This window comes from Dermacentor albipictus, chromosome 9, assembly GCF_038994185.2.
Source record: "Dermacentor albipictus isolate Rhodes 1998 colony chromosome 9, USDA_Dalb.pri_finalv2, whole genome shotgun sequence".
Taxonomy (NCBI): domain Eukaryota; kingdom Metazoa; phylum Arthropoda; class Arachnida; order Ixodida; family Ixodidae; genus Dermacentor; species Dermacentor albipictus.
In genome coordinates this window covers 14,406,918-14,427,986 of record NC_091829.1, presented here as the reverse complement: position 1 = coordinate 14,427,986, position 21,069 = coordinate 14,406,918, and the positions used below count along the sequence as shown (strand labels likewise).

At 43.4% G+C, this 21,069-nt stretch overlaps 1 protein-coding gene across 1 annotated transcript in view; it reads left to right on the top strand.

Annotated features, from left to right (window-relative positions):
- rictor (rapamycin-insensitive companion of Tor) overlaps window positions 1-21,069 on the top strand; it is a 75,248-nt gene that overhangs the window by 512 nt on the left and 53,667 nt on the right. Inside the window, exons 3-10 of the mRNA XM_065433938.1 lie at window positions 314-470; window positions 4,026-4,348; window positions 7,321-7,490; window positions 11,439-11,506; window positions 12,871-12,938; window positions 13,091-13,173; window positions 15,663-15,750; window positions 16,530-16,620. Coding sequence (XP_065290010.1) covers window positions 314-470; window positions 4,026-4,348; window positions 7,321-7,490; window positions 11,439-11,506; window positions 12,871-12,938; window positions 13,091-13,173; window positions 15,663-15,750; window positions 16,530-16,620 — 1,048 coding nt within the window. The remainder of the gene's footprint in view (window positions 1-313; window positions 471-4,025; window positions 4,349-7,320; window positions 7,491-11,438; window positions 11,507-12,870; window positions 12,939-13,090; window positions 13,174-15,662; window positions 15,751-16,529; window positions 16,621-21,069) is intronic.

The window sequence follows — 21,069 nt, the reverse complement described above, 5'->3', positions numbered from 1 at the left end:
TCCTGCGTTACTTTGGCATTTTGTCACTTGTTCGCGCTTGTATTAATTGAATCACCGATAAAACTTACAGCATCTCATTTTTTTCGAGTTGTACGAGGCCATTGATTTAGGTGAATCACTGAATGAGACGTTTTGCCTGTGTGCTCGTGGAAGTTTCCTCTCTTAGAAACTCGTGTTAAATAGTGTCACTAGCTCAGTTTGGTATGTCTCTTCTGTCGTCCGGTTTCTTAACGTCACGTAACAATGTTCTCGTGTTTTGTAACTCTCTCTCTATCTCTCTCTCTCGTTGCTCTAAATCGTATGAATCCCACAGGCGTGGCGGACAACCTGAGGGAGGTTCTCATCTATTTGGTGCGCCAAGACGGCAGCAAGCAGAGGAAGATAGCCTACCTTAACTGTCTTGTGAAGCTGAGCCCGAAGATAACTCCAGAAACAGAGCTCGGGCTGACTCTTGAAGATTTATTTTGTTGGTGAGTTTACTGCGTAACACCGCCATCATTTAGTTTCGTTCTCACACTTGTTTATGCATTATGCGGTGACACGTTGCTTTTCAATTGTGGAGCAGTGTTGTTGTTACGGTGACCTAGCGGGAATTAAATTGTTCCTGACGCCGATTGTATTGCATGATGTGGTATTAAAGCATTGCGATCGCAGGGCTTTCAGTAAACCAGGAACGATCTCTCATTACTACTGGGCTAAGGGAGCAGATGTGGTTTTCGAGCGTGGACACCAGCCGCATTGAAACCCTTGGTAAAATTTATAAGTGCCTTTCACAGCCATCACACATGTAGTCTCTCATCCATATTGGCCGTCGTCGCTTTGCTGTCTGTACTAGTATTTATTTTGTAACATCCTTATGCAGGATTGGACAGCTGTGAATACCCTGGCGGGTATTCAACGATAGCAACATGTTCTTGATTTTGCTCTTAGAATTCGTAAGTGAAGGCTGCTGTAATAATATGGTTCTGTTCTCTGAATAATGCCTATTGTTTAGCTCTTGTTCCTTGCTTTGGTTTCTTCATGAGAAGCTGCTGTAGTAGAGCAGTGCTAAATACTGCAAAGCTTTTGAGGTAATGCAAACTTTTTTACAACCGTGATCAGGCAGGTGCTCTTAATGAAAGGTGGTAACAAGACTAATGTGTGTCTCTGGACTATCTTGTGTATCACAGTGCAGAGGAGGAGCTCCAATAGAATTCACTGGCAAGCCGCAAGAAGTGCATTTTGCTCTGTTTTCATTGGTCACTGACTAGCTGACTATATGCCTCCTTGATAAGACATTCTTACTTTAATTTTTGTGCAATAGGTCGCATGACCTTGGTAAGAGTGTTAATCATTGTTTACTTTGTTGTGGGCGTGCATTATGGTGTTGAAGTAAAAGCGCTGTCTTCAAGGTAGTGCTTTTTTTTTTAGATTTCTTTGTTTTTCTTGTATACATATTTGGTGACCGTACATGGTCACGACATGCAGATTCATGGGAAGCAATCAAAGTTTCATATGCCAAACGTTGGGCATCGATGCTTGAGGAGGGCAAGGGGCAAAAAGATGTACTGTTGGTATCGTAGAGACATGGAAAAAAAAATGTCAATTTTTTTTTGTATAGATCAGGAAATATCTTTTAATTCAGTGGAGGAAATGTGGTTTTATTTCCCTTTACTTTATAATTTATACATTTCAATTACCACAATTAATTTACTCTGTGATTTTTTTTGGTTTCATTGTCTGCTAGTTTAATTGGATAAAAGATAGTAATATATGACTTCTTTCAATTATCTGTTAATGTTAATACTCTAAGCTGATTGATTTAGGGACATTTATTCAGTTTTTGCAGATTTGGTGCGGTCCTGTTGTGTTGAGCTCCTGGTAATATAAAGTAGTCTTTAAGAGCACTTTAGGACTGTCTTGAGGGGGGAGGGGGTCTATCTTATTGGGTTTGTTCATGAGTATGTGGAGATTCTGTCACATTTGCACGCTTGCTTTTTTTTTTTTGGCACACCTGTAATTGGAAAGCTTATATGGAACATTCTGTTGTCCTCTTGGAAGCTGAATGTGCTAACTTCCTAGCATGGAAATGTTGATAACCTGATCAGATTGCGAATTTGATTCCCTGCTTTAGTGGCTGCATTCCAGTGGGCGCAGAGTGCAATAGCAAGCTTCGGGTGTATGTAAAAAAAAAAAGAGACCCTGGGTGGTCAAGATTGGTTCACAATGTAGAGGGCTTGTCCATAAAGTACTGAGACTGCTTGCTGTGCGGCGCTGCAGTCGCCAGTAGCGCGCTTCCCGGAAGCGGGATTTGTGGGGAGGTTCTAAGCTAAATAATGCACTGGGTGGCAGTTGCGTCTGAACTCTGACGCAGTGAGGATTTGAAGTGGCGCAAAAGCTGTTTTGAGTTTTTGTCACAGCAGAAAAGGTAAAAATGGAGTGTTGTGATTAAAATTTGCTTTTGCCTGGGCAAAACTGCTTCTGGCATGCTTGCCTTGGTTAACGAGGCCTACAATGTCGACGCCCTTTCAAGGACCCAGGTTTATTAGTGGTGCACTGAGTTCAAGAACGAACGAGAGACCGTTGAAAACGCGGAGCGATCTGGATGCCCTTCAACGAGTGGTTTGGAAGAAAATGTGGCCAAAGTAAAAGGTCCCCTAGACTCCGACCATCGTTTGAGTATTAGATTAATCACTGAAGACTTCAGCATGTTCAAAACAATGGTTCACAAAATTATTTCTGAAAATTTGCACATGCAGAGATTTCTTCAAAATTTGCACCAAAAGTGTTGAGTGATGAACAAAAACAATGATGAGTTAACATTTCCTGGGAGATGTTGGTGCAGTTAGAAAGCAAACTGGGCTTTTTAGACGGTGTAATAACAGGCAATGAAGCATGGGTGTTCCAGTACGATCCCGAAACTGAGTGTCAAAGTGTGGTTTAGCACACTGTGAACTTTGTGCGCCCCAAGAAAGCGAGAATGTAGAAGTCCAAGGTAAAGGCGATGTTCACTTTTTTTTTCGACAAGTGTTGGGTGCTCCACAAAAAATTTGTACCCCCGGTACGAAGCTTGGTGCTCCACAAAAAATTTGTACCTCTGGGATGAAGCGTCAATGCCGTGTTCTACAAAAAAGTCCTTGAGCGCCTTCACAGAGCCGTCAAATGGAAATGACCAGAGATTGCCAATCACTGGAAGCTCCAACACGACAACACTCCAGCCCACGCTTTCTTCGTTGTGACCGCCTACCTGGCCCATGTAGGGGTTGCAACCCTACCACAGCCACCGTACAGCCCCAATGCGAGCCGGGCAGACTTTTTCCTGTTCCCAAAGCTCATGAGAAGCCTGAAAGGTCACCGTTTCGATGATGTTCCTGCCATCCAACGCGTTATCACAGAGTCTCTGAAAGAGGTTACAGCAGCTGACTTCCAGGGTGCCTTTGCAGAGTGGGAAACGCATTGGCAGCGGTGTAATAATGCCTAAGGAGACTATGTTGAAGAATTTTAGTAATATGTACCTATTGGGTCAATAAATTCTTTTTACCAGCCCCAGTCCCGTTACTTTATAGACAAACCCTGTATGTGTTGCTTTGGGACATTAAACCATATAAAACAATCTATCTGTCTGTCAATCAATCTACTGTAAAGATTGAAGTACTGGGCGAGCTCTTTTGTTCATTTTTGCTGCTGCAAAGTCTACATGCACACAAGCCTACACTAGCCTCGGCTATTGGCCCAACAGTTTTAGGCACACTGTGCATGTACGCGTTGAAGCAGTTGGAGCAGACTAATGATCTACAGAAGAAAAAAAAAACAGACAAGGAAAGGTAGGGATGACTTTAGCGCTTGTATCGTCCCTACTTTTTCTTTGTCGATGTTATCTTTGTTCTGTAAATCATGAATAAATCAAGGGTATACTGTAATAAACTTAAAGAGGTTTAAATAAATCCAGAATGCTGCACTGTATGTTGGTTTGTAGCCACTGTGTTGTTTTGGGATTTTAAAGCTCCTTTAAACCTATAATCAAAGCATTGACCTGATTTTCGCAGTCTGCGGGTGCTTCTTGTACATGATGCCAGTGAAGTGCGGGCAGGATGCCTCCGGGCTCTGCGCCATCTCGTCAGAGACATTGATGCCGCTCGGGCACTCGCGGCATCGCACATTCCACGCCTCGTGGCACGTGCACTGGATGCTGCCCTGGAGAGCCGCACAGAGCGGCTTCAGGCCTTGAGGCTGGTGCGACGTCTGGTTGCTGTGGCGCCACTTGAGCTGCCAGCTCAACTTGCTCGCAGCCTCGTCGCCGTGGCAGCAGATGGCGCCAAGGAGACTGATGACCTTGTTCGTGCCTGCCTGGCCACCATTTGTGAGCTAGGTATGTTGTTAAAGTAGCTACTGTGTACTGTTGTAGAATACAGAGGTGAGCCGGTTGGTCAATGATCACGATAAAACAGTGCGAAAAACAGGACAAGTGAGAGGACATAGATGGTCTGTTATACACTGTGTTGCACAAATAATAGATCCAGGTTTAAATGCCTCTTATGGCTAAGCAGCTGCCTCATTTGCTCTTGAATTTTGCACAGAGGCGGCATTGCATAGTGCATTCTGTTTAAACCATGTTTGAACATGATCCTTGCCTGTTTTATCTAGAATAAATTGGAAGACCTCAATATAACGAATACAGATATAACAAAGGTAATGTGTTGGTAGTGGCTCCATTGTAATGTTCGACTGTATGTGCTGTCTGAAGTGACAAACTGAAGTGAGAGGTGCTGATTTTATCATCAACAGAATGGTGGCACTGCCTTCAAAGTTCAAAGTTTATTTAAAATCAAATGTACATAAGTAAACGAAGTACTTCGATGGATCTACCACTGCTGAAGCACTGCAATGGTAGAACCAATGTGAAATATGTCATAATGAACAGGGGTACTTATGTAGGCACCCTAACTGTGTCGGTAGGTTCGGAGGTCTTGACAGGTCGAGCACTACTACCAGCCTCAAGTTAGAGGCTCACAAAGAGATTGCGCCACATTTATGCAAGTAGGCTGATGATATGTGGGGTATTATGGCGTAAGGGCCACCGATGAGCAAAGGGTGCCAAGCTATGGTATGATGTACTTGATGATGCAATTAATGATGAAGGGTCACGTGGCTGTATAGACCCTTTCCAAGGAGCAGCTTGCTCTAGAGGAATGATATGGTGCTTTTGGTGCCGTGCCGTGCGTTTCCTCAGTGAAAGTGCGTGAAGGTGAAACTACTACCGCTTCTGCCCTGCTATTGTGTGATCTGCTGCTAAAAATGCAACTGGGTGTTCACTAACACACTGTGCTCCATTCATGCTGCTAAATGTGGAATGGTAGAGGGAAGATGTGGGCAGTTGGCTGCAAAGAATAGTGAGTGGCATATTAAGGAATGGAACGAATCTGTGTGGCCAAGTTCACGAACCACTACCAAAGAAGGACTGGATTGCCTGTATTGCCGGCCCTTCACAATGCCTGGCTTTCCTCAAGGATAAAAAAATTCGCTCATCCACCAGTGCTGTATTGCCCTCCAAAGAAAGTACAACCCCGAAACTTTAGCAAGAGTGAGTACCACTCATTACGCAGTGGCAAAAGGAGTAGTGCTTCTTCATTCCTTGCATAGTAAGTTTGTTGTACGTTGTCTGTACACATTCACCCCAACAGCCTTATGTGAATGGGCACACTCTTGAATCAGTGTACCGAAGCATGGTTGATGGTGACTACACGAACAGCACATGAATTTACGAATACGAACTTTCCCCAACTGTCCATAAGTTAAGCAAGTACCGTAACTAGAAATAATATGTCTTCGCTAAATGTGAATGAAAAATGCAGAAAATCTATATTTCAAGCCATTGTGTTTGGCAAGAACAAATATATCGCAACTGAGCACACTTGCAAGCGATTAGGCAGAAAATAAACAATGAGATAGTAACTGCACCAGGGAATGCTACTGAGTCAGAAACATGACATGCCGCTGCTTCAAAGTTTTTGCCAAATAAAGAACGAAGAGTGAAACACACAGATTCTGATTTAATTCCTGATTCTGATTTTCAAAGAATGTGCATATAAGCCACCGAAATAACTGCATACAACAACGGTACAATCTTTGCAAAATTATTTTTGTGGGTGCACTACTCTCCACATCATATCTTCAGCAAACGGCTCTTTCCTCCCCCTCTTCGGCGATGCTGAATGCTGATAAACCTGGAGTCACACAATGGACGTGATTACTGATGAATTTGGCACGTGACATGTGACACGGATTGGATCACTTCACAGCTAGCATTTGCACGACAAAGGATGACAGTGCGGACGGAGCAGCCCTCGCATGGGCAACTGTGATTGAGCAAATGTGACCGAGCCGTATCTCGAAGCACTTGGCGCGGACCGAGGGAACACTTCGGGCATGGATGACGTACGTATGATCACGTGATATGCGATCCGCAAGCTGAAATGGCGACTTGCTCCATCGTGTGAAAGCTTTATCACCAGATTCTGCTGTGGCTAGGACAGCTGTTCAGCGCAGCTCATCGTGATTCAAGTTCTAGTTCACTGGCACATTAAAGTGTGGTTTCACTGCAGTGTGCCATGCTGCTATGGAGCTACACTACAAAGTGAAATTAGCATCTCATGTTGTCCTGAAGCCACATTTCAAGGCGAAATTCACATATAATTTGCACCCTTACTTCACTGTTCCACTTTTTACATTTTTCTTGCGGGTTACGTGTGCAGAAATACCGTATGTGTCCTCTGAAACTGTGGCTGAAGCTTTGTGTTGTCTGCTCAGTCACTGTCTCCTATATCTGCAGATACAAAGGTTTGCTTAGCTGCACTAGTCCTCATGCACATCCATTATTAACAGAGGCAAGCAATGAATGTGATCATGTGATCAAACGTGGTGGTACCAGTGGGATCACTGTGAGAAGGTCTATAGGGGACTAAACATAGTAGCAAAAAAATGTAAACATATTAAAATAATGACTAACTTGTGAGATGTGCTAATAACCTGAGGCCAATAGAGTGATTTGGCAGCAACACATATTTGTCCTGTAGGCAGATTCACCAAAGTTGACTGAACCGAAACTTGTTTTATGTTAAAAGGGGTTAAATTGAGTGAGACACAAAAGATTCTACTATCATCTCACTGTTAGCACACCAATCTTCCCTAAATTTGTAATTTTCTTACTTGCAAGAGCTTTGCTCATGATAAATATAACACTTTGGACACCTCAACGCAATAATAGATCTCTATAGCTTAACTAGTTGCCTACTTCAAAGTATTGCCTACTTTGAAGTAGTAAACATTCTGAATGCTGTGCAGCATTGCTGAACCCAAAGCTCTGCGTGGACACTGGTGGCTTTCGAACATTGCTCCAAAGTGTGCTTGACTGCCATCACCCGCCCCTGGCAGAGGCGATGCTGGGAATCATCTTCCACTCTATAAACGATCCAGCCACACGTCAGCTGCTCAGTCGTGATATTGATCTTGAGGTGAGTTGTGTTTTGAGGTGATTACTTATTGCTACAGTTGGCTTCAAGAGTAACTAGGGCAACTTTCTTACCATGTTGGGGGAATGATTTCTTTAGAACTCTGCATCTGTATGAAAGGGCACAAATGACATTCATTAAACAAAAACAATCTCAACTGAAATGCATCAACAAACACTGATACAGTTAACTGTATCAGCAAGAGCTGTATCAATGTTGTTGCTTGTGATGTCAGCGGTTATATTAATAGAGGCCAATGTTAATTGAGGCCATATTTTTCTATGTCACGCACTTTAATGATGGATCCCTCAGACTGATGGAAACAAATCTCGGAGGTCGTACCTTTGCATACTACAAGCACACGAAGTGATTTTAGGAACTGGAAGTATTTCATTGCCTTCGTGTTTACAAATTTTGTTGAGATATGTGATCTTCTGAAAGTCTTGGAGTTGCCCTTCAAAGGGACACACTAGAAGTAAATGCAAGATCAGACAGGATTGGTACTTCTCTTGAAATTTCACGCATGCTAGATACGGACACAATTAAGTGATGCAGGCGATGCTGTGTGTGTCCTTTATTAGTGGGGCAGCTTAAACTGGCAGCTGTCACATCATTGCCTTGCGTCATTGATTTTGGGCTATTATTTTGCAGGAAGAACCTACAGACATAAACAGCTTGAGGTTTGTATTGTTCTTGAACACAGCAATGCCCCTTCAGTCACAAGTTATGACAGACTGTCAATAAATATATCAAAGTTGCTCAATTTCATTGCAAAGTGTTTCAAACTGCATTGAAAGGGAAGATGGTAGGTTGATGGTTTATGCACTTTCTAGTAAGTATCATACCGTATTTACTCGCATAATGATCGCACTCGCGTAATGATCGCACCCCTGAATTTTGTCGTCAAAATTCGATTTTTTTAATTTCCCGTGTAATGATCGCACCCTGAACTTGCCGCAGCGATATGTCGTGTGCCAAGCCTAGCTAATAATGATCGTGCTTACCATCTGTCGAATGCTATGCGAACGACTCGTCTGCACGCACCAAACATGCTTAAGTAGATGCCTCATTTCATTACTTTCATCACTTTCCGCACTTCCATGGCAAAAAGAGGTACAACCAAACTTGCCTTTATTATGGGTAGGCTTTATAATGGTTGTAGTCAACAAAAACAAAAAAGGCACCTTTCGATTCTTTTCATCTGCACTCGTGAGCACGCAACAAACCGCGCGCGGCAATGATAGTAGCCACGTTTACACTGATACGTTAAAAGTGTACCCTATTCATACGCCAATGCTTGTAACACAGCTAAGATATTCGCCCACCCTTAGCGGAAACATGCCGTGTTAGGATAGTAGTGAAAACAGATGCCGCAGTTTCCGCAGCACGCCGGCCATGGGTTTCTGTCACTGGCAGCTAAGCGCGCCCATCTGTTTCTGTCCCCTCTAAGTGCACATGGCTACGTTATTGCCGCAAACATGCCGATATTAACTATATTATTCATCACTGACACGGAAGAAACTGGTTCAATGCACGTAATGTACTCACGAGAAGAAAAAAAAATAGAGATCGCGTTCGGCGCGTTCGGCTTGCTCCGCCGGCCGCCATTTTTGTTTTGGTGTCCCGCACCCGCATCCCGCAGCAAACGCGGGACGAAAAAAAAAAATTTTTTTTTCCGCGGGAACTTTAATTCGCGTAATGATCGCACCCCTGAATTTGGGTCAATCTTTTCTGACAAAAAAGTGCGATCATTATGCGAGTAAATACGGTACTTACAGGCTAATGAAATCCTGACTTATTGCACAGTCATTCAATTCGCATACATTTACAAAAAAAAAAAAAATATCACGAGCTCAAGGCACATGCACAAAAAGTAATTACTCTCTACAAGCATTGCGAGAAGAGAAAGTACTATACTTTCTGCATTGCTGGCAGAGTGTGGCATGCCGGATATTTCTTCAAATATGGTAGTGGTTTCAGTAAAATGGTCGTGCGGGGCAATGCTAGGCACCTGATGTAAAATAGATTCACATTAGTTAAGCTCAGGGTTGTATTTACCCAAACTTCAATGCCCTTGGTTTGTTCCTTGCCACCACTTGACCAAAAGGGAACATACAGATCGAATACATGACTGTTGTACACTTTGACTGAAGGAGATATATGTGTAAGAATTAGCAAGTGACTGTTACGAACTTGACTGGTTGACAGCCTTTATATTACTGTGTATGTTGTTCTGATCTTCATCCCATCAGCTGTGCTATTTGTTCCTGATTCTTGACTGGCTGCTGTCACAGCCTGTGACATCACGGGAGCTTATGTGACATGATTTAAGGTGCAAAAAAAAAAAAACAGACTCGACATGAACGAAAAGGGCAGATGCGGGACAAGTGCTTGTCCTGTGTCTACCCTTTTCCTTTGTGCGACATCCGTTTTTTTTTTTGTGCACTTAAATCATGTCATATATGCACCAACTAGGCCCTCTAAAAGTACTTTTAAATTGTCGGAGCTACTTGCAAAATTGGGGGTTTGGCGTTCAGTGGTTGTCATATGTTTGAAATAGCTGTCCAGGGTCGGTTTCTTTGTTAGTGCATGGTATTTGAAGACAAAATATTTCGATTGCACCATTTCTTTTTTTTTATTATTGACTGCTTCATAAATGCCTTTTCATTGAGGCACTTTTGGAATATGAAGCTGTGCTAGGCTTGCGACACACGGGCACTTTCAGTAGGCTGAAACTTACTGCTCGCCATATGTCATCTCAGCAGCAGACGAAGGGCCCTTCACCAGGTTTGTGGATTGGAAACAGACAAGTACGGTGTGCAGATCATCCATTGTTAATTGTGTCTGCAAAGTGTCATACTGTTACGTCGCATGAAAACAGCTGAAATTTCAAACCTGTGCATATTTCCTCTCAAGGGAGCCCCGCTTCCTGCCAGAGAATGAAGGACGCACGCATAAATGCCCTTACACCAGATGCAGTGCCTGCAGTGCCATTGGTTGTGGCACGTGACTTTGGTAAATTGTCCAGTGCAAAACTCGTAAAACCGCCACTAGAAGCGAGCAAGAGAAAAAAGAAGGGCGGTGCTCATGATGTAATGCGACGAGGTCCCGACGAGAAAGCAGGGAAGGAATGTTGCCTGTGGATGCTATTTGAGGCAAATGTAGAAAGTGTCAATGTTGACAGTGAAGCTCGCTTCCTAGCAACACGGTGACGCAACTTTTAAAGCGAAAGCTTTACTGGCCGTGAACTTGCGATTTCGCCATGGCCGTGCTCCGAGGAGGCATGTGACGTCACACCGCGTTCCTCATCACGCCATGTTCCTCGTCATTGCGTTCGCCTCCGCTTGCTTCTCCAGCTGCGTCGCATGCCTGATAACATCTCAGAGGATTGAAAAGAAGAGCTCACGTGCGCCGCAACCACAGTTGAGGCGGAAGTATGGACGGCGACAATTCTGATAAGCAGGAGGAGGCCTGGAATTGACATTGGAACGAGATGAAGAGGAAACGAATCGCCCAGGAAACAAGCGAATAGCGCACCAGATGACTGGCTAAACGCCGCAACATAGCTAGACAACCAGACTAACCTGGACTTGCAATCAAGAATAACCAAGGCTAACCATGCTATGCCTTAGCTTTCACTACGTATATCCTGGCATAGCCGAGCTAAGCCACTGCCAATTTTTCAATTTCTCGTATCTCCTCTAATAATGAACCAATTTGAAACGTGGTTGCTGTAAAACACCCCCTAGGTGTCACTTTGCAACTTCTAACGTATAACCAAAATTTCCAGTGAAGCCTGCTGACGGGCCCTTCAAGCTGCGGAAATGTGATATTTGCACTATAACTTTCAGTCTTTGTGTAAATCCATATTTGGTTGGCAAGTGTATGGAACATCCATAACTTACTTGTGAAATGTTGCTTGCATTATTTTCTTCCCCTATCCCCCTGCAGTACTTGGTCGCCCCATTCACGGACAGTCACTTCAAGTATGCACCGGACACACCAGAAAACAACTTGGGGTGTGTTCAGTTCTGTTGGCTACCTTGAAACAATAATCTGTGCGATGCTTGAGTCAATGTAGACCAGATTCAGTGAAAATGTACTATTGCTTCGCAACATCTTCAACTATTCTTGACTTCAGTCCTGCTATATGCTTGCAAATACTGCATGCTTCAGTTGTACACAGAGTGCCCAAAGCAAATTGACTTCAAAGATTTGACGTAAAAGATTCATGACTTCAAAGATGATTGGAATTGTCCATGTTGCGAGGCATTAAGTAGGCTTTCCAGATCGCTAAATAAAGGAAAAGCTTCATGATTTGCCAAATTAGCCAAGGCGTAGCTAATATATGCAACCGGTAATTCAGTGCAGTCAGATCTGGCAGTCCTAATCTCAGGCTTACATTGTGTTGAGCCTTGCTGCTAAAAGTGTTTGCATGAGCTTTTAGTCAGTTTATAATTTGAAAGTTTGTTGGGCAGTTGCACTGCTTCAATTGACATTTACAAGCAATGTAATCTGCATGTAACTTATTGCAGGGAATTGATCAATCCGAGTTGGACACAGGACATTATTACTACGCAGATGTTAGATTGGAGCATGGTGATATGGGAAGCCTTTGTCGATTAAGGCACTAATGCTTGCTTGAGCTATTGTCTTAACACTGATTAATCGTTAACTTTTGTAATTCAGTTTCTAATAAACATTTCACATTTATATTTCATGGTTTACTTTTTTTTAGATGTGAGAGTTTGTGTATACAAGTGTGAATGCTCAGAACTGTAATCTCCATTTGCCAACACTACTCAGAAGATGTGATGATAAACACCCAGCCACACCTGCTGGCAGAAAAAAAGAAAAAAGAACACTGTTGAATCTCAGTTTAACAAACATAGATATAATGAATTATCGAATATAACAAAAATAAATTGAAAGTGCTTCTCGCTAGTATCAGCATGTCGCAAATGTATGCTTATAACAAAGGTTGGACATAATGAAGGTATGATCTTGTTGTATGTGACTTTGTTATAGTGATGTTCGACTGTAAAATAAGAAACTATGCACATTTTTTTTAAATGCCACCTATTCTGCATTGTTGATGGACTGACAGCAAAAACAACAGTAAATGATTATTGCTTTGACTTTAGTTGTTGCTACACTTGATTATCTACATAGGTGATTAATTGATGAATTGCTAGTTTGACGAGTTGGGTTAAAATTTCGAACCAGTAGCCAGCCATGATCGTTTGCGATCCTGAATCACTTGTGTTTACTTTGTGTGCCTAACATGTAAATGAAATAGTATAATTGCCTTGTGTTAGTCATTATGACGCCTTCCATGAAACAGCTCAAACCTCAACCTTAATTTGTATCCTTCCGACTACAGGTATGACAAGGTGCTCAGGTTTCAGTCAAGTAGGATAGCCATGACTTCAGTTCTGAGGTCCTGGCCCGGTAAGCCTTTATGTTACTTTGCTGTAGTATTGTCCAAGGTGGCCATACATTTCTGTTATGAGCTTCTTGTATAATGGTAATTTGAAATGCCTGCATTGTGAGTAATCCTCACAGGTATAGTTAAAATGTGAGCATTGTCATTGTTCTTTTAGGGATGGTGTATTTCTGCAAGCCTCCACCGTCCGGTCTGCAATCTCTCGTAGAAGTTCTTTGTCTTCCTCTTCCTGACACAAGGGTAAGACTTCATTACATTAATGTGATTGTTAGAATTTAGGAGTTACAAGTAATTTATTTAATTAATACAGACGAATCTCAATAATCCGAACTCGAAGGGGCCTGAAAATTTTTTCGAATTAAAATAAGTTCGAATTAAAAGAAGAACTTGTTCGTGCACCATAGCACGATGCACGAACATTGCGAGACGTGAAATATTGTGACACGCAAGGGTGCAGTGAGCGAGGACTATGAAACTGCCCACACCGGCCAACGCGCGCTTCCTGATAGTGGCAGAAAACGAAACCTCAGGGAGTAGGTTAAGCTGGTGCAGGTCTGGTGGTGCCGGTGCGGAGGCCCGCATGCGCAGAGACTGTCGAAGGTGAGGGAGTTAAGAGGGAGCACGAGGGGAGCGTAGTTGCGAGGAAAGGCGGGAGTAAAATGGATTTGCTTTCCCACCAGCTCGATGGATGGCGCTAGTTACCTCTGCCACCTAATGCTACCGAAGCAGCGAAGTTGCCGAGGCCGGACTGTGCCTCCGCTGCTGCGTCCCCCTGCGTGGTCACGTGCATCTGCTGACAGATCGGCACTGCGTTTACGTTCTTTGACCAGCATTCTTAACATGGGTAATGTCTTATCAAGGTGATGAAGTCATTGCCACTGATCAAATATCACGTTGGTGTGATCCTTCTGTCGCGGCGTTGCCACGTTCAAAAGACAAAGAGAATAAGGTACTAGGTGTCACCTTCGTGTCCTTGTATTTTGGGTGTGTCTTGTCATACAGAATCAGATATGGCGCATTGTCTCCAACAACTTTTCTATTGGGACATCTCGGTTTAGACTCAGACATGTTTTTTTCCACAATTGAACACTCACAAAAGGAAGACACATAAAGAAAACACGGGTGGCCTTTATGACGATCTTTATGTGTCTTCCTTTTGTGAGCGTTCAATTGCGGCGAAAAACATGTCTTTTAGCAGCCACAAACTAGGCGAACAAGCAGTTCGATTTAGACTCATCATTGCAAAACAAAAAAACAAGAGCAATTGAGAGCTGACACGAGCAGACAACAGTCCAAAAGAACTGGTCCGGCTGAACAAGATGCGAGTAGGAACAGAGTGGTTGGGTGGGTTTGCATGACACAAGTTTCCTGTGTGTACGTCACTGTAGGGACCACTCTTATTGGTCTCCTATGCTTGCTTGCCGCCGCCGCGCGCCGGGAAAAATTGGCCCAGGATTGATCTCTCCCGTGGCGCGCGTTTGGCCGCTAGCATGGCTGGGGCATTATGGCGCGACGCAGAAACGGCGACCTTGCCATTTGAGAGGGTGAAATTTCCGTCTCGTTTTTTTTTTTTTTTTTCACGCGCAGCAGTGTTGAAGGGTCTCTCCTAAGTTCTTCCTCCATGGCGGGGTCAGAGCAATGCTGCTGAGAGCATTGTCGGAGCGCGGTATGTTAGAATTAACCGTCGAAAATGCTTGTGCGTTCGAATTTTTGGGCATTTTCACCCATTGGAATACACATAATTTTGACAGGACCACAGCGTCAGTTTGAATTAAGACTGTTCGAATTAACGAGATTGGACTGTACATAACTGTCTCATGTGCATTGTACCATTAGATTGCGTAGATGCAAGCCACTGTATGTTCATGATACAGAAAACTGAATAACAAATTAAAGACCTGCACTAAATGTGATGGCGTAATAGTGACTCCTAGTATTGTGTATCTTAGACAGAATCACTTGCCTAACCGTTATATCATAAGAAGCCAACAAACACCGACACCAAGGACAACATAGGGGAAGTTACTTGTGCTTAATAAATGAAATAAAGAAATGATAAATTAATGGAAATTAAAGTGGATGAAAAAACAACTCGTTGCAGGTGGGAACCGAACCCACAACCTTTGCATGTTGCGAAGGTTGTGAGTTCGATTGTATTCCTTTATTCACAGTTCAAGGATGTTATTGGTTATACTATATTAATCCATAGCTTGGTGTTCTTAAAAGGGGAATAAAATTCAATGAATCATTCATGGCTGCAGTAGCCTTGCATCATTAAACGCTACCAATAATAAACAGTGATTAGAATCTCTCAGCAGGCCCCCGTATGGGAGCCAAAACGTCTTGGTTTCTTTTCTTTTAATGTTCTTGGTCGGCGTCCATTTTATCCTTGACTATGAGCAATTCCGACCTGACAAATTTTCGTTGAGCACTTGATTTCATGAAAAGTGTTCGCAGGACAATGAGGTAGTACGTGATGATCACCTCCTTGTGTTCATTTCTTTGGTCTGGCTGGCTGTTTAAAAGGCAGCAAATGGAAATAATAAGAGTTAGTTCTATATCAGTCCTCCTCATTCAAACATACACAAAATGCTGTCAATTTTATTTGGTTACCACTGAACCAATTTGACTGAAATTTGTTGCATTTAAAAGTGAAAATTAAATATTTATACATCATAATAAAGTAAGCCGTATAAAACAACACTAAATTACTTCCTTTATCTATGCAGAAAAATATAATTGAGTTGCTGTACGACGTCTTCTGCCTTCGTATTCCGGAATGGACAAGTGATTTTGAAACTGCACTCAAGTCAGCTGGTGAGTTGCATCATGTTCTCACTGTAGTTTATTAAACAGTCGAATCCTCGATATAATGAGCACTGATATAACACATTATCAAATGTCATGAGGTAAATCTAAAATGTTGGCAATGCTTTATTCCAATGAGTATTCTGCTGCTATGACAAGTCCAAAAATGTAAGTTCTGAGACGTCAGTCATAGCCAAGTGACTATTTGTTCACTCTGCAGCTCAAACTATCTGTTCTGGTAGAAAAAATGTCAAATAGTTTGCAAGAGCAACTTGGAAAGGCACATTCTGGACATGTCTGCATTTTGGCCAAGGTTTGGGTTTGCTGGCCAACATGGCATGTTTGCTTGTTAGCCAGCATGCCAATCTTACGGGATTACACTGATTGCATGGTTGCGTATTACCATCTGTGCAAAGCGTGTTTACTATTTTGCATCACGTGCCCCACACTGGCAGGACAAGCTGCCAACACGCCTTCATCAAAACCTACTGGAGACCATTTGCTGGCCTGTTGCAGGCATCACAAACGGTTGCATTTTTCTCGCCTAGATGTGATTACAATTCTTTTTTTTCCCTGCCGGTATCATCATGTACACTAACAACACGTGTCAGGTAAAACTACCTTTGTGCCAAATGCGACTTCGCTAAATGATGTTTGACTGTAATTGTTGCTTTTATGAAGGCTAGTGAAGGAGGTTTGCAATTCAGGAATTCATGCCAGAAATGCATATGCTTGATACCTTGCAACACGTGTTCTGCTAAGCACTGTTATGCAACTTGTGTTTGCAGATCGAACGGCTATCCGGGAGTCATGGAAGCTATATGAGGGCTTTGTGGTTGCAGAGGCTTGTGATCTTTTACCACCACCATCAAAGCATAGGTGACTTTTTAGATCTTAACTTCTTTCTTTTATTGTAGTTTGGTTCTTTAAATTGTCGACAAGCTGTTATAGGCTTGTCAAGCTTGTTATGCAGTGTGAAATTTGAGCTTGCCATAGTATTTTGTGGCTTTAATTAGTAATTGTAGCACACTGCATAAACTTAGATCTTCAGCCCCTCTGTCTCTATGTTATGAAATTTGAATATGGAATCTTATTAAAACGTCTACCTATAATATGTGTGTGCAAGTGTGGAATACACTACCTTCTTTGTAAAACACATACATTCGAGCGCGACTATATCGAACTCGAAAAAAAAAAAAAACGCCTATGAGTTTGACATAGAACGTAATTCGATATAAGCGTGCTAAATAATTGGAAGTTTTAAAAGCACATACCAGTTATAAAATCATTTTATTGATGAAACCATCGTAGTTTTTCATGAAATAGTCCTGCACTTTCTTCTGCTTGGGCAATTTCGCTGCCTGCGACGCACGCACTTCTCCACATTGTCCCAAGAGTCGGAGCAGCTGAGGCCGCAGCCTTCTGCATTCACGCAGAATCACCGTACTAGTGCAAGCGCACCACTCACTACAGAGGGTGTGAACAAAGGAACGTCGTTGCTTTCCTCATTGTACCCACTTTCACTTGTGCTCGGTACAATGTCGGCAATGTAGTCTTCGCTTTTAGGCTCTCCCATGGTCGCGACACCAGCATTTGCACTCACAAACTCGTCCACCATTGATTCGTCAACAGCTTCCGGAAATTCTGACAGGTGGCTCCAAATTTCGGCAACACCGGCAATGGCTTCGTCGCATTCATCAAAATTTACAGTATCACCGAGCACGCGGGTGCCAGCACATCTGAAGCATTTTGGGATGAACCACTCGTACACGGTCGTGCGAGTGCGTCGGGCGCCACGGGTCCTGAGTGGAAAGTTTGGCTGCTTTAGCCCTAATCTCCCCCTTATTCTTCGAGATCGTGCTGAGAGTGTTCCTCGGAATCTTGCACGCTACGGGGACATCTGACTTCTCACCGCGTTAGACCCGATTTATGATTTCGAACTTCACAACGAAAGGCGAATTCTGCCGCTTCGTCACGGCAACGCTGCAGGAGAAAGCCCACAAGGCACACACACAATGAACCAGAAAAGCAGCAAAACATCTCGCACTTTCGCTATCTTGCACGATGAGGACACAAAAGCCTCTGATTGGCTGTCTGAGCAAGCACTGCTGGTGGGCCAGGATGATTTTTTGCAGGGGGGGTGTTGACGGCTCGTCCGAGGCAGTGCGGTCACGGTAGGGAGAGCGATTGGATGGAGCCGCGCCACCCCAAGTTTCCCCGCCGCCGTGAGGGAAAGCCAACTTTTGGGGGCATTTTTCCGCTGCTTGACGTTCGATATATCGGTAGTCCCTGCTATTTTAGAGCGCAGCTCTTTGGCGTCCGTTCCTGGGTTTCGCGTCGGCGTTGTCGTCGGCCTCGTAACCAGCTCCGCCCCCCTTTCATCCCCCCAGCGCTAGCAGCGACCGACTGATACCGCTGGATGCCGCTGACGCCGCTAGAGAGTCAAGATAACGTGACTGCATAGAACACCGTCGCCGCCATGCAGAAAGAGGAGGAAAGGGTCCCCCCCCCCCTGGTTCTTAGCGCTGCGGAAGCGAGGGTATCATATTGTTTGTGTCGGCATCGGCGGCGTTGTCCCTGAAACCAACTCCGCAGCTGGGGTTGACTCACTATCGGCGTCAGCGGCATCAGTCAGTCGCTGCTATCTCTTCCCTCCTCCCTTTATCGTGTTGTCCGCTTGCTGCACGCGCTTCTGCCCCCATCGTTTGCCGCTGGGTGTACACGCCGCCCCCCTCCCACCCCTTCCTGCGAGTCTCCGGTTGTCAAAGCGCCGGCTCGAACTTTGAAGTTGGCGAACTGTGCGCCGCAAAGTTGCCCAACGGCTTGCTGGTAGTAGCTGCCTACTTCGCCCCTACCGCACTCACGAAAGACGTCGTGCACTTCCTGCAACTCGCATTAACCGTCCATCGATCCACACCGATGTTAGTAGTGGGGGACTTTAATGTTGACATAAAGACAAACAGCAATTTCCTAACACTTATGCGGGAGAACATCCCGTTCCTCTCGCTCGTAACGCGTCCCACGGCTGTGACAACCTCGCGAGGCACTTGTATAGATCTCGTCTTTGAGAATCAAGCATTGGTGTACCAAGTCGAACATATATCAGTCTATTTCTCCGACCACAAAGCTTCCTTCATGACTGTCAAGAACTGTTAGTGGAGTCTTTGTTAAAGGAATACGTGTGAAAAATAAAAAAAAAATTCTGTGATAGCGCATACATGTGTTGCTCGATTTCTTTGCCTCAATCTATCGAAAAGGTGAAACAGCTTATTTGCTGCGCTCAAATTTCGCATTAGGAAGTAACGTAATCGTCGGTAATTTTTTGTTCGATGTAAGCGTAATTTTTGCTATATATACTCATTGTAACTATACCGTGTCCAGAAATTGTTCGATATATAGAATAATTTGATGTAACCGGGTTCGATATAGTCGGGTTTGACTGTAACGCAATGATCAGTTGGTATCGGAAGGTTATCTTGAGCATTAGAGACAACAGCTTCTTGTAGCAATCCTAAAATTGTATCTACAAACTTGAGTGTAAAATGTAGTGCCAACAGTTCTACATGAAAACACAGTTACTGGCAACCTCCTTGAACATGTTACAATGGTTACTGGCAACCTCCTTGATTCCATAACAACTGTCTCTTGAAGGATATTTTGCTGGGCTAGGCAGTGAAACATAGCTGCTAGAAATTAAGTGCAAATTGACACACGTACACAAAAAGGCACAGACAATACTGCACTGATCTGTCTGTCCATGTGTATGGATGTCAATTTGTGTGTCTCTTCTTACAACTGTCTGCTCAAACTTCAATAAAAAAAAAAAACTTTTCCATTGCATCTATGCTTTTGGAAGCTGTGAACAACTATTTGGGTCTGGAATAAAAGAGCTAAGAACACTTCAGTGATGGAGGTGCTGCACCAATTGTGCCAAACTGTGCAGTGAAGGAAATGCTGCTAAATGCTGCGCCCAATTATCGTTTATCTTATGTGTTGTGCCACACCTGCATCGACATGCACCTGGTCCATATATATGAGCAGACAATAAAAACAGAAAAAGGAAAACACATTCAATTTTGTTGGCGCTGAAGTGTATGGGCATATTTTAGGCAGGGCCCGGGACCCCCCCTTCCTTTCTGGATCCGCCAGTGTCTACGGAGAATGCAGCAGTACTGGGGGAAGTCGAATAATCAGAGCAGGTGCAAAAAGTCAATCAGGGACGGACATATTACAATAGCACAGATACTTCAGCTAGTTGGCTGAAATGCACTTTTTTTGCATGTATTGATGGCCTATGTGTCAGAGTGTGCTCTTCTGCGGCACCCAATTTCTGATTACTACGAGTGATAGATATTTGCGGTCGCTTTGTGATCCTTCAGTATCTGCATGCCTTTGATTAGTGTTTTACATCTGCTGTGTGAAGTTTATAAATTATTTAATATAACTATGGTGATGCATAACTGTGAGGGTACAGCTGCCTGACGTGCCTTTGTGTACGGCACATTGTATTAGGACTAGACAGCCCGGACGTGGAAAAATATGTGAAAACAGCACAAGGAGGTACACACGGATGCACGAGTTACAGAACACCAATGCTATTCCACATATTATCTATGCCTGCGAGGACAGCAACAAAGATAGCATCCTTGAATCGGGTAGCTGTACGTATCAACTTGAGAGGGGCATGAGTTTAGCAGATAACACGCTTAACATATCAAAGCTATAGCAGATGAAAGGGATAAGGAAGCCAGCGAACAGCTTGTGAGGAACAAACACTTCATTGAAATTTATAATTACCTGTGAATTAGGGTAAAACTGCATTTATCTTCTTTACTGTATTTATCATTTCTTTATATAAGAATTAAAAAAAAGGGAACATCAATTCAAAGAAAATAAGTTGCATCTTAGTATAATACCGTATTTCTCGCTGTATAAGACACATTGTTGTATAAGACGCACCTATATTCACGCACTTGCCACAGAGAAACTTCACAACGTGTGGTTGCGGAAATATTGTGAAATGCTCTACTTAACAATTACCATCTCGGAGTACTAGTCTCTCTATGAACATTGATGACGCAAATTTGTGGGACAAAAAGTGCACAACCACGCATTAAGAAACGTCCTGCATAAATGCAGGAGAAACATTTTATTACTCAAAGCCTTCAAAATCTTCTACTTCTGTCGCGCTTTCAAAAAGTTCGGCGAGTTCTGGCAGTAGCATCACTGAGGCGTACTCTTTGGAATCGCTGCTTTCCTTGAGCTCTGGCGCTGATGAAGCTAGTAGGCATGCCTCGCAGAACCCCGTACTCACTGTAGTCTCCGAAA